Consider the following 14,153-nt stretch of genomic DNA (forward strand, 5'->3'; position numbering starts at 1 on the left):
AACCAGGGGATCGCCTGCCCCCACCTGGGGATTGGCAGCCCTACGTCACAGCTTTTTGGGGGAACAACTGAAAGCCACTAAGGGGCACACGTGTAAAGGGAGCTTAAGTCATGGAAATCATTTTCCCCAAGATGCAGAGCCGACGAACCCGCCAGGTGACTTCTAGGGCAGCGGTCCTCGGGGGCACCGAATTGGGTACCCCTCATGTGACTGGTAGCAGCAGGGGTGCGGGCACTATTGTCAGTGCCCAACATGGACATCGTGGCAGGTGAGGCAAGGCGAGGTGGTGATGGCAGCAGGGGGGTGGGCAGCCACTCACTTTGCCCAGTGCAGTGCAGCGTCACCCACCCAGCCCTGCTGTAGTGTGCCAAGCACATGGCCGGCTGCTCCACCTGCGCAGCTCTGTTTGGTTCCCTCACTGGCATGGCAGTGGCAGCAGTAGCAGCTGGGGGAGGAGGCACACCAGAGGACACCTGTCTATCTTGTGGGCAGTAGCTGGGGGCTGAGCTGCACAGGGCCAGAAGCCACCACATGGGGGGGGGTGGTAGCTCCCCATTCTGGCTTTGCCCATGCGCAAGGGTAGGAAGGGCATGATCCAGTGGGGCAGGAAGGGAGGGCTGTCAGTGGAGGGGGAGGCTGGTGGGGTGAGGAGAGGGGCCTCGCCTAGGGTGCCGAAAAGCCTGGTGTTGGCCCTGCCCCGATGGTCTTCATTAAAGAACCTGGTGGGTGGGATTTGTGGTAGGAGAAAGAGGAGCTAAGGATTTCCCACCTGTACACCCTGTAACCCTTTCCCCATACTATATACTTGCACTAGACCAGGGGTGGCCAAACTTGCTTAACGTAAAAGCCACATAGGATAAATGTCAGATGTGTGAGAGTCACAAGAGATGAACGTCAGATGTTTGAGAGCTGCAAAGAAGGAAGGAAAATAGATGGGGGAGGGAGGGAGAGGTGGAAAGAAAGCAATTTTAAAGGCATTCTCCAAGCTGCTGGCTGGCATGGAGAAGGGATTGAAAGAGAGAAATGCCATCTCCAATTCAACCAACGGGGTGGGGGCGGGGGCTCCAAGAGCCGCACAACATGTGTGAAAGATCCACACGTGGCTCTCGAGCCTCAGTTTGGCCACCCCTGAACTAGACAATCCCCCCTATAGAGACACAGGTCTGTCTCCATTGCAGGTAATTGAAACCTTAGAAATTTAAAGACAGACACAACGGACCCGGCTGATGGAGGGACAGCTTGATAAACCGACAAAGGAAAAAGCAAAAAAACCCCAAAACCCCGTAGTTGAAACAAGTTGTTTTATTTTGTCTCTTTAGAAAAAAAAAATGTCCGCCATCTCTCGGGATCTTGAGTGCTGATGCTAATGGGTAGAAGACATTAATCAGCAATTCCAACCACAGCTGTGCCCCAACGCAGCTACCAAACGGCGCTTTCGAGAAGGCTTGAAGACAGGTAAGGGCAGAAGCCACAACGGGGGATGGCGAGGGAGAGACACAAGGTGCGTAGCACACAATTACCCTACAACATATGACCGGGAGTCTGCCAGACATCTAGGATATGTTGGTACAAGGCAAGTGAAAGACTGTAAGTGCTGAATGAAGTTAGCCTAGGCTGTGGGTGAGTTCCCTGCTCTGGTTTCAGCTACCATTTCTGTATTTACTCCCAGGATTCACATTTTTTCACACTAGGAGACCCGAGGAGGGTTAATTGCCTTCATTTTCACCCTGGGAAGAAGAAAGACAGGAGAACCGGTTAATTTGCAAAACAAACCGCTCCCGCATCTGGGATTCTAAAGCAGAGGGAGCCAAGATCTCTCCACAGTCATGCTAAATCATTCCAGAAGGGCTACGAGAACAGAAATGTGACTTTGAAGAATCCACCACTTGACTTAAATGAATCAGCAATCAGACCATAAAAGTGAGTAGATGATATAAAGTTTGTCTTGAGGGACCATTCATGTTGATTCTTATCATCAAGCAAGCAAAAAGCAGCGATGTCATTGTTAATTAATAGTACAGTAAACTGAGAATCCAAGGAAGAACAAGATGAGCTCCATTATAAAGCAATCATGATTTTGCATTTTTGGCATTGTGGCATATCCAGTGCTTTTCCACACACTCCATTCCCCTATGCCCCGCCCCAACAGAAGAGCTAATTCTAGAACAGGGGTGTCGAACTCATTTGTTATGAGGGCCAGATCTGACATAAATGAGACGTTGGGCTGGGCCGTGTGGGGCTGGGCCATGTGTGTTCCTATTTAAGATTAGGTAGCAGAGAGATAAATTTTATAACAGACACAGACAGACACAATTAAATATATCTATATATTTAAAAAACTTAAAACATGCTTAAAACGTTAGCATTCGTTGGTCTTAAAGGTGCTTTCTTTGTATTTCTCCCATGGAATCCAGGGAACTGGGCAAAGGAAGCTCTGGCTCCTTCCTTCCCCAGTGGACCAGGAGGGGGAGGAGCCTCAGCCAATAGAAGGAAGAGAGGCTTGGCTCAGTAGCTCTGCTGTGCAATTGAGAGAGCCTGGGAAACCAGCTGTGCCTCCCCCCTTCCTCTCCAAGGGAGCAGCCTCAGCCAATAGAGAAAATAGAGGTTTTGCTGTGTAGTTTCTGTGCAATTAAGCAAGCCTTGCAAAGCAAGTTGTTATGCAGAAGGAAGCAAGACATAGGGAGCAGGAAGCAGATGAAAGGCAGTTGCTTGGGGGCCTGATAGGAGCCCTCCGAGGGCCTGATTCAGGCCCCAGACTGCATGTTTGACACCCCTGTTCTAGAAAATGAATTCTGGTTCCCTCCCCCATCAATATTTCGCTAAAAAGGGATAATCTGGAACAGCCTCGAGATTATGACCAATTCCTCACTAGCAGTTGCTCTGCCCCTGAGCTTCTGCTTTCCCCAGCTCAAGCAATCAATTCCCTACTAGTTGCTGTGTGGGCACATTTTGACCTGCGGCTCCCTCCAATTTCCCCCACAACTTCCTGGTCTCATTTTTTACAGATCAGGAAGATGCTTGGAGGGAGCCACGGGTCAAAATGTGCCTGTGCAGTAACTGGGGCCGGGGTGGGGGGGGGGAGGGATCAATTGCTTGAGCCAGGGAAAGCAGAGGCCCTGGGGCAGAGCAACTGCTAGTGAGGAATCAGTTTATGCATTACAATGTGCCTGAAATATAATGAATGTCAACAATCCCAGATTAATTTTGCCTCCCTGAACAGGTACTTCTTTCTTCAAGGCATGGTGACAATTGTATCCATCGTTTCAGAGGGTGGCTGTGTTGGTCTGCAGACCAACAACTAGATTCGACTCAGGAGCACCTTAGAAACCAACAAGATTTTGGGGGTAGAACTTTTCGAGGATCAAAGCTTTCTTTGTCAGATTGTATTGAGATGTTTATCAAGTAGAGTGGCTAAAAAAAACATTCACAGTCAGACACTCACAGACTTTATCTGGGATTGTCGACATTCAGAAGAAGAGGAAGAAGAAGAGGAGGAGGAGGAAGAAGAGGAGGAGGAAGAAGAAGAAGACTCTTCATGTTGCGGACATGGACCAAATAAAATATTTTGGGGGCTGTTAAAATTCACATAACTGGAGTGGTAAGGCAAAAGGCTTAGCACTGGTGTTAGATACCCAAGAATATGACAACTCCTGTTTTAGGAGGTAATCACATCATTTTGGGAAGTAATCACATCATTGACCTCACCCAATGTGGTTGACCTTTTCACCTCTCCCTCAAACCACTGTGACATATAGCCCCACAGACTGGATAACAAGTAGCTATTGCCCTAAGGTAGCTTAGGAGGCATCAACTTGCAGTTTCCTCCCAAATGCTGTCTATAGCTGCAATTTTGCTTGTATAAAATGAAGACATTTATAATTTTTTAAATTACATAAAGATTTCCAGTATTGTGATTTTATATGCAAAGTAAGTTATAAAGGATGCGTTTCATGTTGTTAAAGCAATAACATTAGTTTAGGTTTGATAGGGCAGTAAGTGTTGCTTAGATTTCAATTTTCAATCAGCTCATTTTTTTTTTTTTAAATGTAAGTCTTTAGGTCTTTCCCTTACGGCAATATATGGAAAAAAACAGATCTCCACAATGAAATGGGATAGAGACTTACTTTTACAAAATGAATGCTGGGAATTCAGAGAACTCAACACATATTTTGGTAGAACGGTATATCAATATAATGCTATTACATTTCCAATTAAATAAAACTACCAGGGAAAACTGCTATGTGGAAATCTTGTTGCCACCTCACTGTTTTAAGCAGTTGCATCAGCAGTGAGGAAGCTACACAAGCCCATCCCCATGTAGGAAATGCCTCCATCACAAACTGGCAGCTGAAGGGCCCCAAGTGATCCTGCAAATGGGAAATGAAAGGCGAGCATTTTTGGCATAAACGATCAGCAGAGGAAAAAGATCTGAAATCACCTGTATGCAGAAAAGAAATGGAAACCAGCTCAGCACAGAGAAAGTAAGGAAAGAACAATAGATGGCGAGAACAACCCCAGACCAGCCAAGGATTCTTGGGTTAGCTGGGCTGTGACTGTGCTTTACCTCGGCACTGATTTCTGTGGCTTCCACTGGGGCATCGTCTTCTGCAGCAGCAGCAGGTGGCTCTCCAGGCTGCTCAGGGTACTCCAAATCCTCCTGCAGGAAAGACACATAAGAACATAAGAGAAGCCATGTTGGGTCAGGCCAATGGCCCATCCAGTCCAACACTCTGTGTCACAAGAGAAGCCATGTTGGATCAGGCCAGTGGCCCATCCAGTCCAACACTCTGTGTCACATAAGAACATAAGAGAAGCCATGTTGGGTCAGGCCAGTGGCCCATTCAGTCCAACACTCTGTGTCACATAAGAATATAAGAGAAGCCATGTTGGGTCAGGCCAATGGCCATCCAGTCCAGCACTCTGTGTCACATAAGAACATAAGAGAAGCCATGTTGGGTCAGGCCAGTGGCCCATTCAGTCCAACACTCTGTGTCACATAAGAATATAAGAGAAGCCATGTTGGATCAGGCCAATGGCCCATCCAGTCCAACACTCTGTGTCACATAAGAACATAAGAGAAGCCATGTTGGATCAGGCCAGTGGCCCATCCAGTCCAACACTCTGTGTCACATAAGAACATAAGAGAAGCCATGTTGGATCAGGCTAATGGCCCATCCAGTCCAACACTCTGTGTCACACAGTGGCCAAAAACCCCGGGTGCCATCAAAAGGTCCATCAGTGGGGTCAGGATACTAGAAGTCCTCACACTGTTGCCCCTCCCAAGCACCAAGAATACAGAACATCACTGCCCCAGACAGAATTCCAACAATACGCTGTGGCTAATAGCCACTGATGGACCTCTGTTCCATATGTTTATCCAATCCCCTCTTGAAGCTGTCTATGCTTGTAGACACCATCACCTCCTGTGGCAGTAGGCTTCCCAATCCCCAGGTCCAGCAGGGGATCCCCCATTTTTACAGGCTTCTCCCCGCCCCCAGCCAGCTGGCCGGCGGGGGAAGCCACGCCCCCCCCACAATCACTATGTAGTTTTAGAGCTCCTGCAGGTCCGTTTTTAAAATATGTGCCTTTAAGACTGAGCAGGAAACAGGAAGGGCTTCGAAGAACGGTCCCTCCCTTTGTTTTGCTTTCGTTTTCAGATCAAGTAAAGTTCTGCAGGAAGAAGACCCAGTAAGTATTTGTGTGTGTGAGAGAGGGAGGGGGCAGGGGATTCCCTGGTTTGGAGGCCCTCCCCCCCACTTTAGAAAGCGTGGGGGGGGGAGGGAAATGTCTACTGGGCACTCTATTGTTCCCTATGGAGAACGATTCCCATAGGAAATAATGGGGAATTGATCCGTGGGTATTGGGGGCTCTGGGGGGACTATGTTTTGAGGTAGAGGCACCACTAGATGTTTAGTATAGCATCTAGTGCCTCTCCCCAAAATACCCCCCCAAGTTTCAAAACGATTGGACCAGGGGGTCCAATTCTATGAGCCCCAAAAGATGGTACCCCTATCCATTATTTCCTATGGAAGAAAGGCATTTAAAAAGGTGTGCTGTTCCTTTAAATGTGATGGCCAGAACTCCCTTGGAGTTCAATTATGCTTGTCACAGCCTTGTTCCTGGCTCCACCCCCAATGTCTCCTGGCCCCACCCCCCAAAGTCCCCAGATATTTCTTGAATTGGACTTGGCCACCCCTATGTGGCGGTGAATTCCATGCGTTAATCACCCTTTGGGTGAAGAAGTACTTCCTTTTATCCAATCCTGGGCTGGCTCCTCTTCATAATACCCTGTGGGGTAACAGAGCTGGAAAAAAATTGGGTTTCCTGAATATTTCCCATATCTGAATACCATACTGGCATTGGAATTCGGGAATATTGGAAAATACTGATGGGAAGGTTCAAAATACCCAAACCTGAAGAATACTAGGGGGTGGGTGGGTTGCACACCTGTAGTTCCAAGGTGGAGCTGAACCATTTCTGAATTGTCTTGCCAATCAGCAACAAATGCCATTTGAATGTGAGAGCGTAAAGAACCATGCTGGATCAGACCAGTGGTCAGTCCAGTCCATCTTTTTGTTTCATACAGTGGTCAATCAGGTGTCCTAGATGATTTGTTGCCAATTGTGTGGATCATGGTCTTTTGATTTCATGTGACATTTTTTGTACTTACGATACTGTTTAATTTGATGTGGTTCGTTTAATGTTCTTAATGCTGTAAACTGCCTTAAGCCCGCTTGAGGAATAAGGCAGGGTATAAATTGAAAAAAAATTAAATGAAATTAAAAACACAAAGCATAGAGACGAAGACCTTTCCTTGATGTTGCCTCCTGGTGGGATTGCCAGCGATGGTTTTAGAAATTCCTCGAGATTTGGGGGGTAGAGCATAAAGAGGGTGAAATTTGGGGAAGGGAGGGAGCTCAGGTATGGGATTCCATAGAATTTAGCCTCCAGAGCAGCCGTTTCCTCCAGGGGAATGGATCTCCATAGTTTGGAGATGAATTATAATTCTAGGAGAAACCCAGGCTCCACCTGGTGCGTGGCAATCCTATCTTGGGCATTCAGAGGTTTGCTGCTTCTGGATTGGATGTTCCCTTTAGTGACCCTGGCTAGTAGCCATTTGCCTAAGCTGTCCTCTCGTGTAGGATACATGCTGGTGTGATGAGAGGTAGGATAGCCAAGCTCCAGATGGGGATCAAATCACAAAAACCTCATCAAAATAACATTTCAATGTGATAGCATAATATCTTACGGGAAGCTAACAACAAATATCGCAATAATACATTCAATGCAGCTAAAAAGTCCGCGAGTAATAGCTTCTGTAATTCTATGGCGTACTGTCTCTTTAAACAGAAAGGCTTTCCAGTCCCTTCCACATCTGTAGCTCCTAGGACTGTTTTAGAATTCCTGCTAACGGTCACCAGAAATGCAGGAACGAAGCAGTAGGTCCACAAGAACAAATATTCGAGCTGGCGGCTGGAGATCACCCCGAGTTATAACTCATCTCCGTATGGCAGAGATTGGTTCCCCTGAAGAAAATAGCTTCTAGGGAAGGTAGACTTTATGGCATTACACCTGTCTGAGGTCTCGCCTTCCCAAAACCCCACTCTTCCCAAGCTCTGCTCCCCCAAATATCCAAGAAATTCTCAACCTGGACCTGGCACCGTAAGGAAAGGGTGGCCAACGGTAGCTCTCCAGATGTTTTTTGCCTACAACTGCCATCAGCCCCAGCCAGCATGGCCAATGGCTGGGGCTGATGGGAGTTGTAGGCAAAAAACATCTGGAGAGCTACTGTAAGCCACCCCTGCCGTAAGGGCTTGGCCATCTCTTCCCGTTTGTTTCTCGTGCGCCTCAGAATATATTCCTCACCATGACCTCACATCCCTGACTCACCGTTCTATTTTTAAAACCAAGCCAGGAAATGAGCATCTTGAGAATTTTTCTCTCCGAAGCGGAACGGCAAAAGCCGACACAATTACAGGATGAAGACGTGTCAGCTGGGATCAAAATGTTTCTTTTCATTTCTGCCCTCCCCACCGTAATTGGTGTGCCTGGAATTATCAACTTGGAACAAGGCAGGGGGATTGCCTACATTGGTATGGAACTTTCCATCAATGCTTATAGTTTAATCCTTTGCCAACATGTCACATCGTGACACAAAGAGCTTTTTTTTTTTGTAGAAAAAGCCCAGCAGGAACGCATTTGCATATTAGGCCACACCCTCTGACGGCACCATTGTTTCACACAGGGCTGTTTGTAGAAAAAGCTCGGCAGGGATTCATTTGCATATTAGGCCACACCCCTGACATCACCATTGTTTCACACAGGGCTTTTTGTAGAAAAAGCCCAGCAGGAACTCTTTTGCATATTGGTGTCACCATTGTTTCACACAGGGCTTTTTGTAGAGAAAGCCCAGCAGGAACTCATTTGCCTATTAGACCACACTCCATGACTCCAAGCCAGCTGGAACTGCGTTTCTTTGCGTTCCGGCTCAAAAAAACCCCTGGTGACACAGTGCTCATTGATACTCCATCTGCTGCTCTGATTTACTCTGCAATCCTCTGCCCTCCCCCGGCTTCTGTAGCTGGCATGTTAAGAAACTGAGAAGCAAAGTCTCCTATAAAAGGAGATGATGTATAAAAGGAATGATGTAGAAGACACCTGACTGGCCCAGATAAGCACCAATTCAGCTTCATGTACTATTTGGATAGGAGGTCGGGGCAGTGGAGTCTGAAGGTGCTGCATTTTTGAGATATGAGTTCGACTGCCTTCTACTGAGTCAGACCCTTGGTCTGTCAAGGTCAGTATTGTCCGCTCTGACTGGCAGCAGCTCATCAGGATCTCAGGTGGAGGTTTCTCAATATCACCTGTTACTCGATGGTTTGGGACTGGCGATGTCAAGGACTGAACTTGGGACCTTCTGCATACCGAGCAAATGCCCTGCCCCTGAGCCACAACCTTGTCCATCCCTGTTAGTTAAAGATAGAATTGGATAGCCTAGGCTAGCATGATCTCATCATACTTGGCCCATCAACATCAGTATTGTCTACTCAGACTGACAGCAGCTCTCCAGGGACTCGGGCAGAGGTCCTTCACACAATTTACTACCCAATCCTTTTAAATGGAAGATGCTGGGAACTGAACCTGGGACCTTCTGAATGCCAAGCAGATGCTCTACCACCGAGCCACAGAGCAGGTGCTCTGCCACTGATGTTCTACCACTGACAGGGCTGGCTCACCCCCTAGGCAAACTAGGCAGTTGCCTAGGGTGCTGGGAGGGTGAGGGTGCCAAATTGGGCTCCCCACCCCCTCCTGGTGCCCCAGGCAAGCACCTAAGCTTGTCTGCCTCCTCCGCCCACCACCACCGCCCGCCACCACTGCTGCCAACGCCCGCCCCTCAGGTCCCTTACCTTTGCCTCCCCCCACACCTCTGTGCCCCCTGCGCCTCCCCCCTTCCACGTCAATTGGCTCTAGCGCCGCATTCCGGCTATTTAAAGCCCCCCCCCCGCATTGCCAGTCACTCGATCAGCGGATAAAACAACTCTCACAATCTGTCAGGACCAGTGTCCTGAAAGGGCAGCCTGCTGACTCCTCTCCCATCCAGGACGTGGGGAGGGAAGGAGTCAGCAGGTCTGCCCTTTCAGGAAGCTGGTCCTGACAGACTGTGGGCACGGCCCTGCGGCAAGGTTTTACCTGCTGATTGAGTGATCGGCCGGGGGGGGGGGGGGGGCTTTAGATAGCTGGAACGCAGTGCTAGAGATGGTTCTGGCATTGAAATTGATGTGGGCTGGGGAAGGGAGGGAGGAGGAGGAGGCGCAGTGGGAAGAGGAGCAGGGGCACGGAGCCGCAGGGGGGAGGCCTGGGAGGCGGGAGTATGGAGCCGTGGGGGGAGGTGTGGGGGCACTTTGGGGAGGTGCCAGACAACAAGTCTGTCTAGGGTGCCATGGGGCATCGGGCTGCCCCTGACCTCTGAACCAATGGGGGGGGGACAGAGGGAGAGAAGATGGAATGGGATAGCCCAGAGGTGTCCAAACTTGTTTAATGTAAGAGCCACATAGAATAAATATCAGATTTGAGAGCCACAAGACACGAACATCAGCTGTTTGAGGGCAGGAAGGAAGGATGGAAAATAGATGGGGAGGGAGGGAGAGGTGGAAAGAAAGAAACTAACTTTAAATGCATTCTCCAAACCATGGCTGGCTTGACTTAGAGAAGTGATTTAAGGAGAGAAAAGCTTTTTCCAAGTCAGCTGACAGGGCAGTGGGGGCTTCAAGAGAAGAAGAAGAAGACTGCAGATTTATACCCCGCCCTTCTCTCTGAATCAGAGACTCAGAGCGGCTTACAATCTCCTACATCTTCTCCCCCCACAACAGACACCCTGTGAGGTGGGTGGGGCTGAGAGGCCTCTCACAGCAGCTGCTCTTTCAAGGACAACTCCTGCGATAGCTATGGCTGACCCAAGGCCATTCCAGCAGGTGCAAGTGGAGGAGTGGGGAATCAAACCCGGTTCTCCCAGATAAGAGAGCTATGGCTAACCCAAGCCCATTCCAGCAGGTGCAAGTGGAGGAGTGGGGAATCAAACCCGGTTCTCCCAGATAAGAGAGCTATGGCTGACCCAAGGCCATTCCTCAGCTGCAAGTGGAGGAGTGGGGAATCAAACCCGGTTCTCCCAGATAAGAGAGCTATGGCTGACCCAAGGCCATTCCTCAGCTGCAAGTGGAGGAGTGGGGAATCAAACCCGGTTCTCCCAGATAAGAGAGCTATGGCTGACCCAAGGCCATTCCAGCAGTTGCAAGTGGAGGAGTGGGGAATCAAACCCGGTTCTCCCAGATAAGAGTCCATGCACTTAACCACTACACCAAACTGGCTCACAAAATGTGTGAAAGAGTCACATGCAGCTCCCAAGCTGCAGTTTGGCCACCCCTGGGATAGCCTGATCTTATCCTATCTCAGAAGCTAAACAGGGTCACTATTTGGAAGGAAAGTTACCAAGAAAGGCTCTGACGAGGAAGGCTACGGAAAATCACATCTGCTTCTCACTTGCCTTGAAAACCCCTAACTAGGGGTTGCTGGAATATATATAGCAAACAGAAGACCACAGAAATCAGAAGTTAACCAAAAATATATAACTGTGGTTTGGATGCTAAGAATGTAATAAAGACACAAGTTGGATTACAACAGGGGTGGCCAGATGTGCACAGTGTCAGATTTCTGAGAGCTGCAAGACATGAACAAAGGAAGGAAGGAAGGAAGGAAGGAAGGAAGGAAGGAAGGAAGGAAGGAAGGAAGGAAGGAAGGAAGGAAGGAAGGAAGGAAGGAAGGAAAATAGATGGTGGAGGGAGGAGGGAAGGAGAGGTGGGAAGAAAGTAACGTTAACTTTAAATGTATTCTCCAAGCCACTGGTGGAAGATGTATGGATGTGAAAGAGCCACAGGTGGCTCCTGAACCGCATTTTGACTACCCTGGATTAGAATTATTTGTGTTATATTCTTGTGATTGTTAGAAGTCAGCTGCAACTCAGTGGCGCTTTTCACACTCACACTTAACACACACAAACACCCTGCAGCTTTATTCTTTTAAAGCAAACGCATCTGTTGTTTCCCAGTGTTGTGTGCCTTATGGTGTCCAGTCCGGCAATTTTTTTTTTAAAACAATGACAAGTATGTAGAGATTATAGATACGGGGCTTCCTTTCTTCTAGCTGTGCATAAAACCAGAGCCAATTTTCCCTTAGGGCGGTGATACAACAAACCCACGTTACTAGCCAGGGGTCATTTCGTAGAAAGAGGCGCGAGCCGAAAGGCGAGAGCTAAAGGGCTCTTGGCCTGTGGCTCTTCGGCTGGGGGCTCCCTAAGGACCAGGAACCCAGTTCCCTGATTTCCTTGTTCTCCCAATAAGGTACGTTGACCCTCCAGAAGGGGAGCCACTTAAACAAACAGCATTTAAAGAGGACTGTGTATTTTAAAATATATATATTTATATCATGAAGATAGAATGCCAGCAGGGGGTTGGGGGCTTTCCAGTGTTTTGCACTGAGTGTCACATGTACGACTATCTGCCCAAAGGACAGAAGTCTTGGGTGTGTGCTCGATGCCAGGAGCTCCTGGTCCTCAGGGAACGAGTTGAGGCCGAGGTGACTGCCCTGGAGAAGCAGAGACGGTCAGTTAGGCACTTGGGGAAGACTCTTGGGGACGTATTAGATGAGCCCCGCTCTGAACGTAGCAGCCCCGTTGCTGCCAGAGAGCGTGAGGGTCGAGAGGGAACAGGGCACCGTGCTGAGGATAAGGGGAATGCGCCCTCAGAAGGGACCTCTTCTTCGGTTGGTGAGCGGGAATCCTTTCACGCCAAGGAACCATCCCTGGGCAGGGGGAGGGGGGGTTGGTAGTTGGTGATTCGATCCTTAGGCAAGTAGACAGCTGGGTGGCGAAACCGTGTACTGACTGTATGGTGACTTGCCTGCCTGGTGCAAAGGTAGCGGACATTACGCGTGTAGTAGATAGGCTGATAGACAGTGCTGGGGAGGAGCCTGTGGTCGTGGTGCATGTTGGCACCAACGATGTGGGGAAATGCAGTCGTGAGGTCCTGGAGGAAAAATTTAGGCTGCTAGGCGGAAGACTTAAGGCCAGGACCTCCAAGGTAGCCTTCTCAGAAGTGCTACCTGTTCCACATGCAGGGCAAGAGAGACACGCACAAATTAGAAGTCTCAATGTGTGGATGAGATGATGGTGTAAGGAGGAAGGGTTTAAGTTTGTTAGGCACTGGGATGCTTTCTGGAACAAGCAGGAGCTGTACAAAAGAGACAGTCTCCACTTGTCCTCGGATGGAACCAGGCTGCTGGAGCTTAAAATCAAAAAGGTGGCAGAGCAGTTTTTAAACTAAATCTTGGGGGAAAGCCGACAGGAGATGAAATGTCTCTGGTTCGGGAGGACTCGTCTCAAAGAGATAAAGGGTTGGCTGCTATTTTTCTACCGGGTAACGGACCAGAGTTGTCCACTGTGATGGTGACAAACAGTATGGACTGTCTGCCAGAGTCTCGAGGCGGCAGGAGGAAGGTGGCAGGCTAGCTTGCCTGGGAAATTATAGATGTTTGTATGCAAATGCTAGAAGTGTTCGAAGTAAAATTGGTGAATTGGAATGTTTAGTGTTGGGAGAAAACATAGACATTGTGGGAATTTCAGAAACTTGGTGGAATGAGGAGAATCAGTGGGACATGGTGATTCCTGGATATACAGTATTTTTTGCACCATAAGACTCACTTTCCCCCCCAAAAAAAGTGGAGGGAAAAGTGTGTGCGTCTTAAGGAGCGAATACTGCAAAAAATTCACACAAATGCCTCTAAATTCACACAAACGGCTCTAAAAACTAGGTGCGTCTTATCTTCAGGTGCGTCTTATGGAGCGAAAAATACGGTAAGTTATATCGGAAGGATAGGGAGGGAAGTGTTGGAGGTGGGGTGGCTCTGTATGTCAGAGAGGATATACGGTCCAGTAAGACTGAGGTCAGAGAATTAGATTCACTTTTAGAAATGCTTTGGGTTGAAATAGAGAGCCCAAAAGGAAATTTAACTATGGGAGTTTGTTATCGCCCACCAAATCAAAAGAGAGAGGACGATTATAATATGATGGAAGGCTTAAGGATAGCGGCTAAACGTAAAAACTGTGTCGTAATAGGTGATTTTAACTACCCACAGATTGATTGGGTCAATATGTGTTCTGGTCGAGAGAAAGAGATTGAGTTTCTTGATGCTCTCAATGACTGTGCTATGGAGCAGATGGTCTCAGAACCTACCAGGGGTGGGGCGATCCTGGATTTGGTCCTAAGTAATGCCCAAGACTTGGTGAGAGATGTAAAAGTGATTGCACCGCTTGGGAGCAGTGACCATAATGTTATTGATTTCACCGTTTGTATAAATAGGGAGTTGCCCCAAAAGACCGCCACAACCACGTTTAACTTTAAAAGGGGTAAATACACTGAGATGAGGAGGCATGTGAGGAGGAAACTGAAAGGAAAGGTAAATACGGTCAAAACCCTTGGGGAACCTTGGAGACTATTTAAAACTATAATCCTAGAAGCTCAGATAAAATACATACCACAAGTTAGGAAATGCACAAACAGGCATAAGAAAAGGCCTGTATGGTTAACAAACAAAATAATGGA

The 14,153-nt window shown here is 48.3% G+C and overlaps 1 protein-coding gene across 2 annotated transcripts in view; it reads right to left on the minus strand.

Moving 5' to 3' along the window:
- Positions 1 to 1,284: 1,284 nt before the first annotated feature.
- The window catches only part of SNCG (synuclein gamma), a 49,213-nt gene continuing 36,344 nt past the window's right edge, over positions 1,285 to 14,153 (minus strand). Inside the window, exons 4-5 of one of the 2 annotated variants that reach the window (XM_060240798.1) lie at positions 4,565 to 4,657; positions 1,285 to 1,727 (exon numbers count right to left, since the gene is read on the minus strand). In XM_060240798.1, coding sequence (XP_060096781.1) covers positions 1,707 to 1,727; positions 4,565 to 4,657 — 114 coding nt within the window. In that variant the 3' untranslated portion in view covers positions 1,285 to 1,706. Of the gene's footprint in view, positions 1,728 to 4,438; positions 4,658 to 14,153 lie in introns of both variants that reach the window. The other variant, XM_060240797.1, reaches the window with a different exon arrangement.

This window comes from Heteronotia binoei, chromosome 6 (assembly GCF_032191835.1).
Source record: "Heteronotia binoei isolate CCM8104 ecotype False Entrance Well chromosome 6, APGP_CSIRO_Hbin_v1, whole genome shotgun sequence".
NCBI lineage: Eukaryota > Metazoa > Chordata > Lepidosauria > Squamata > Gekkonidae > Heteronotia > Heteronotia binoei.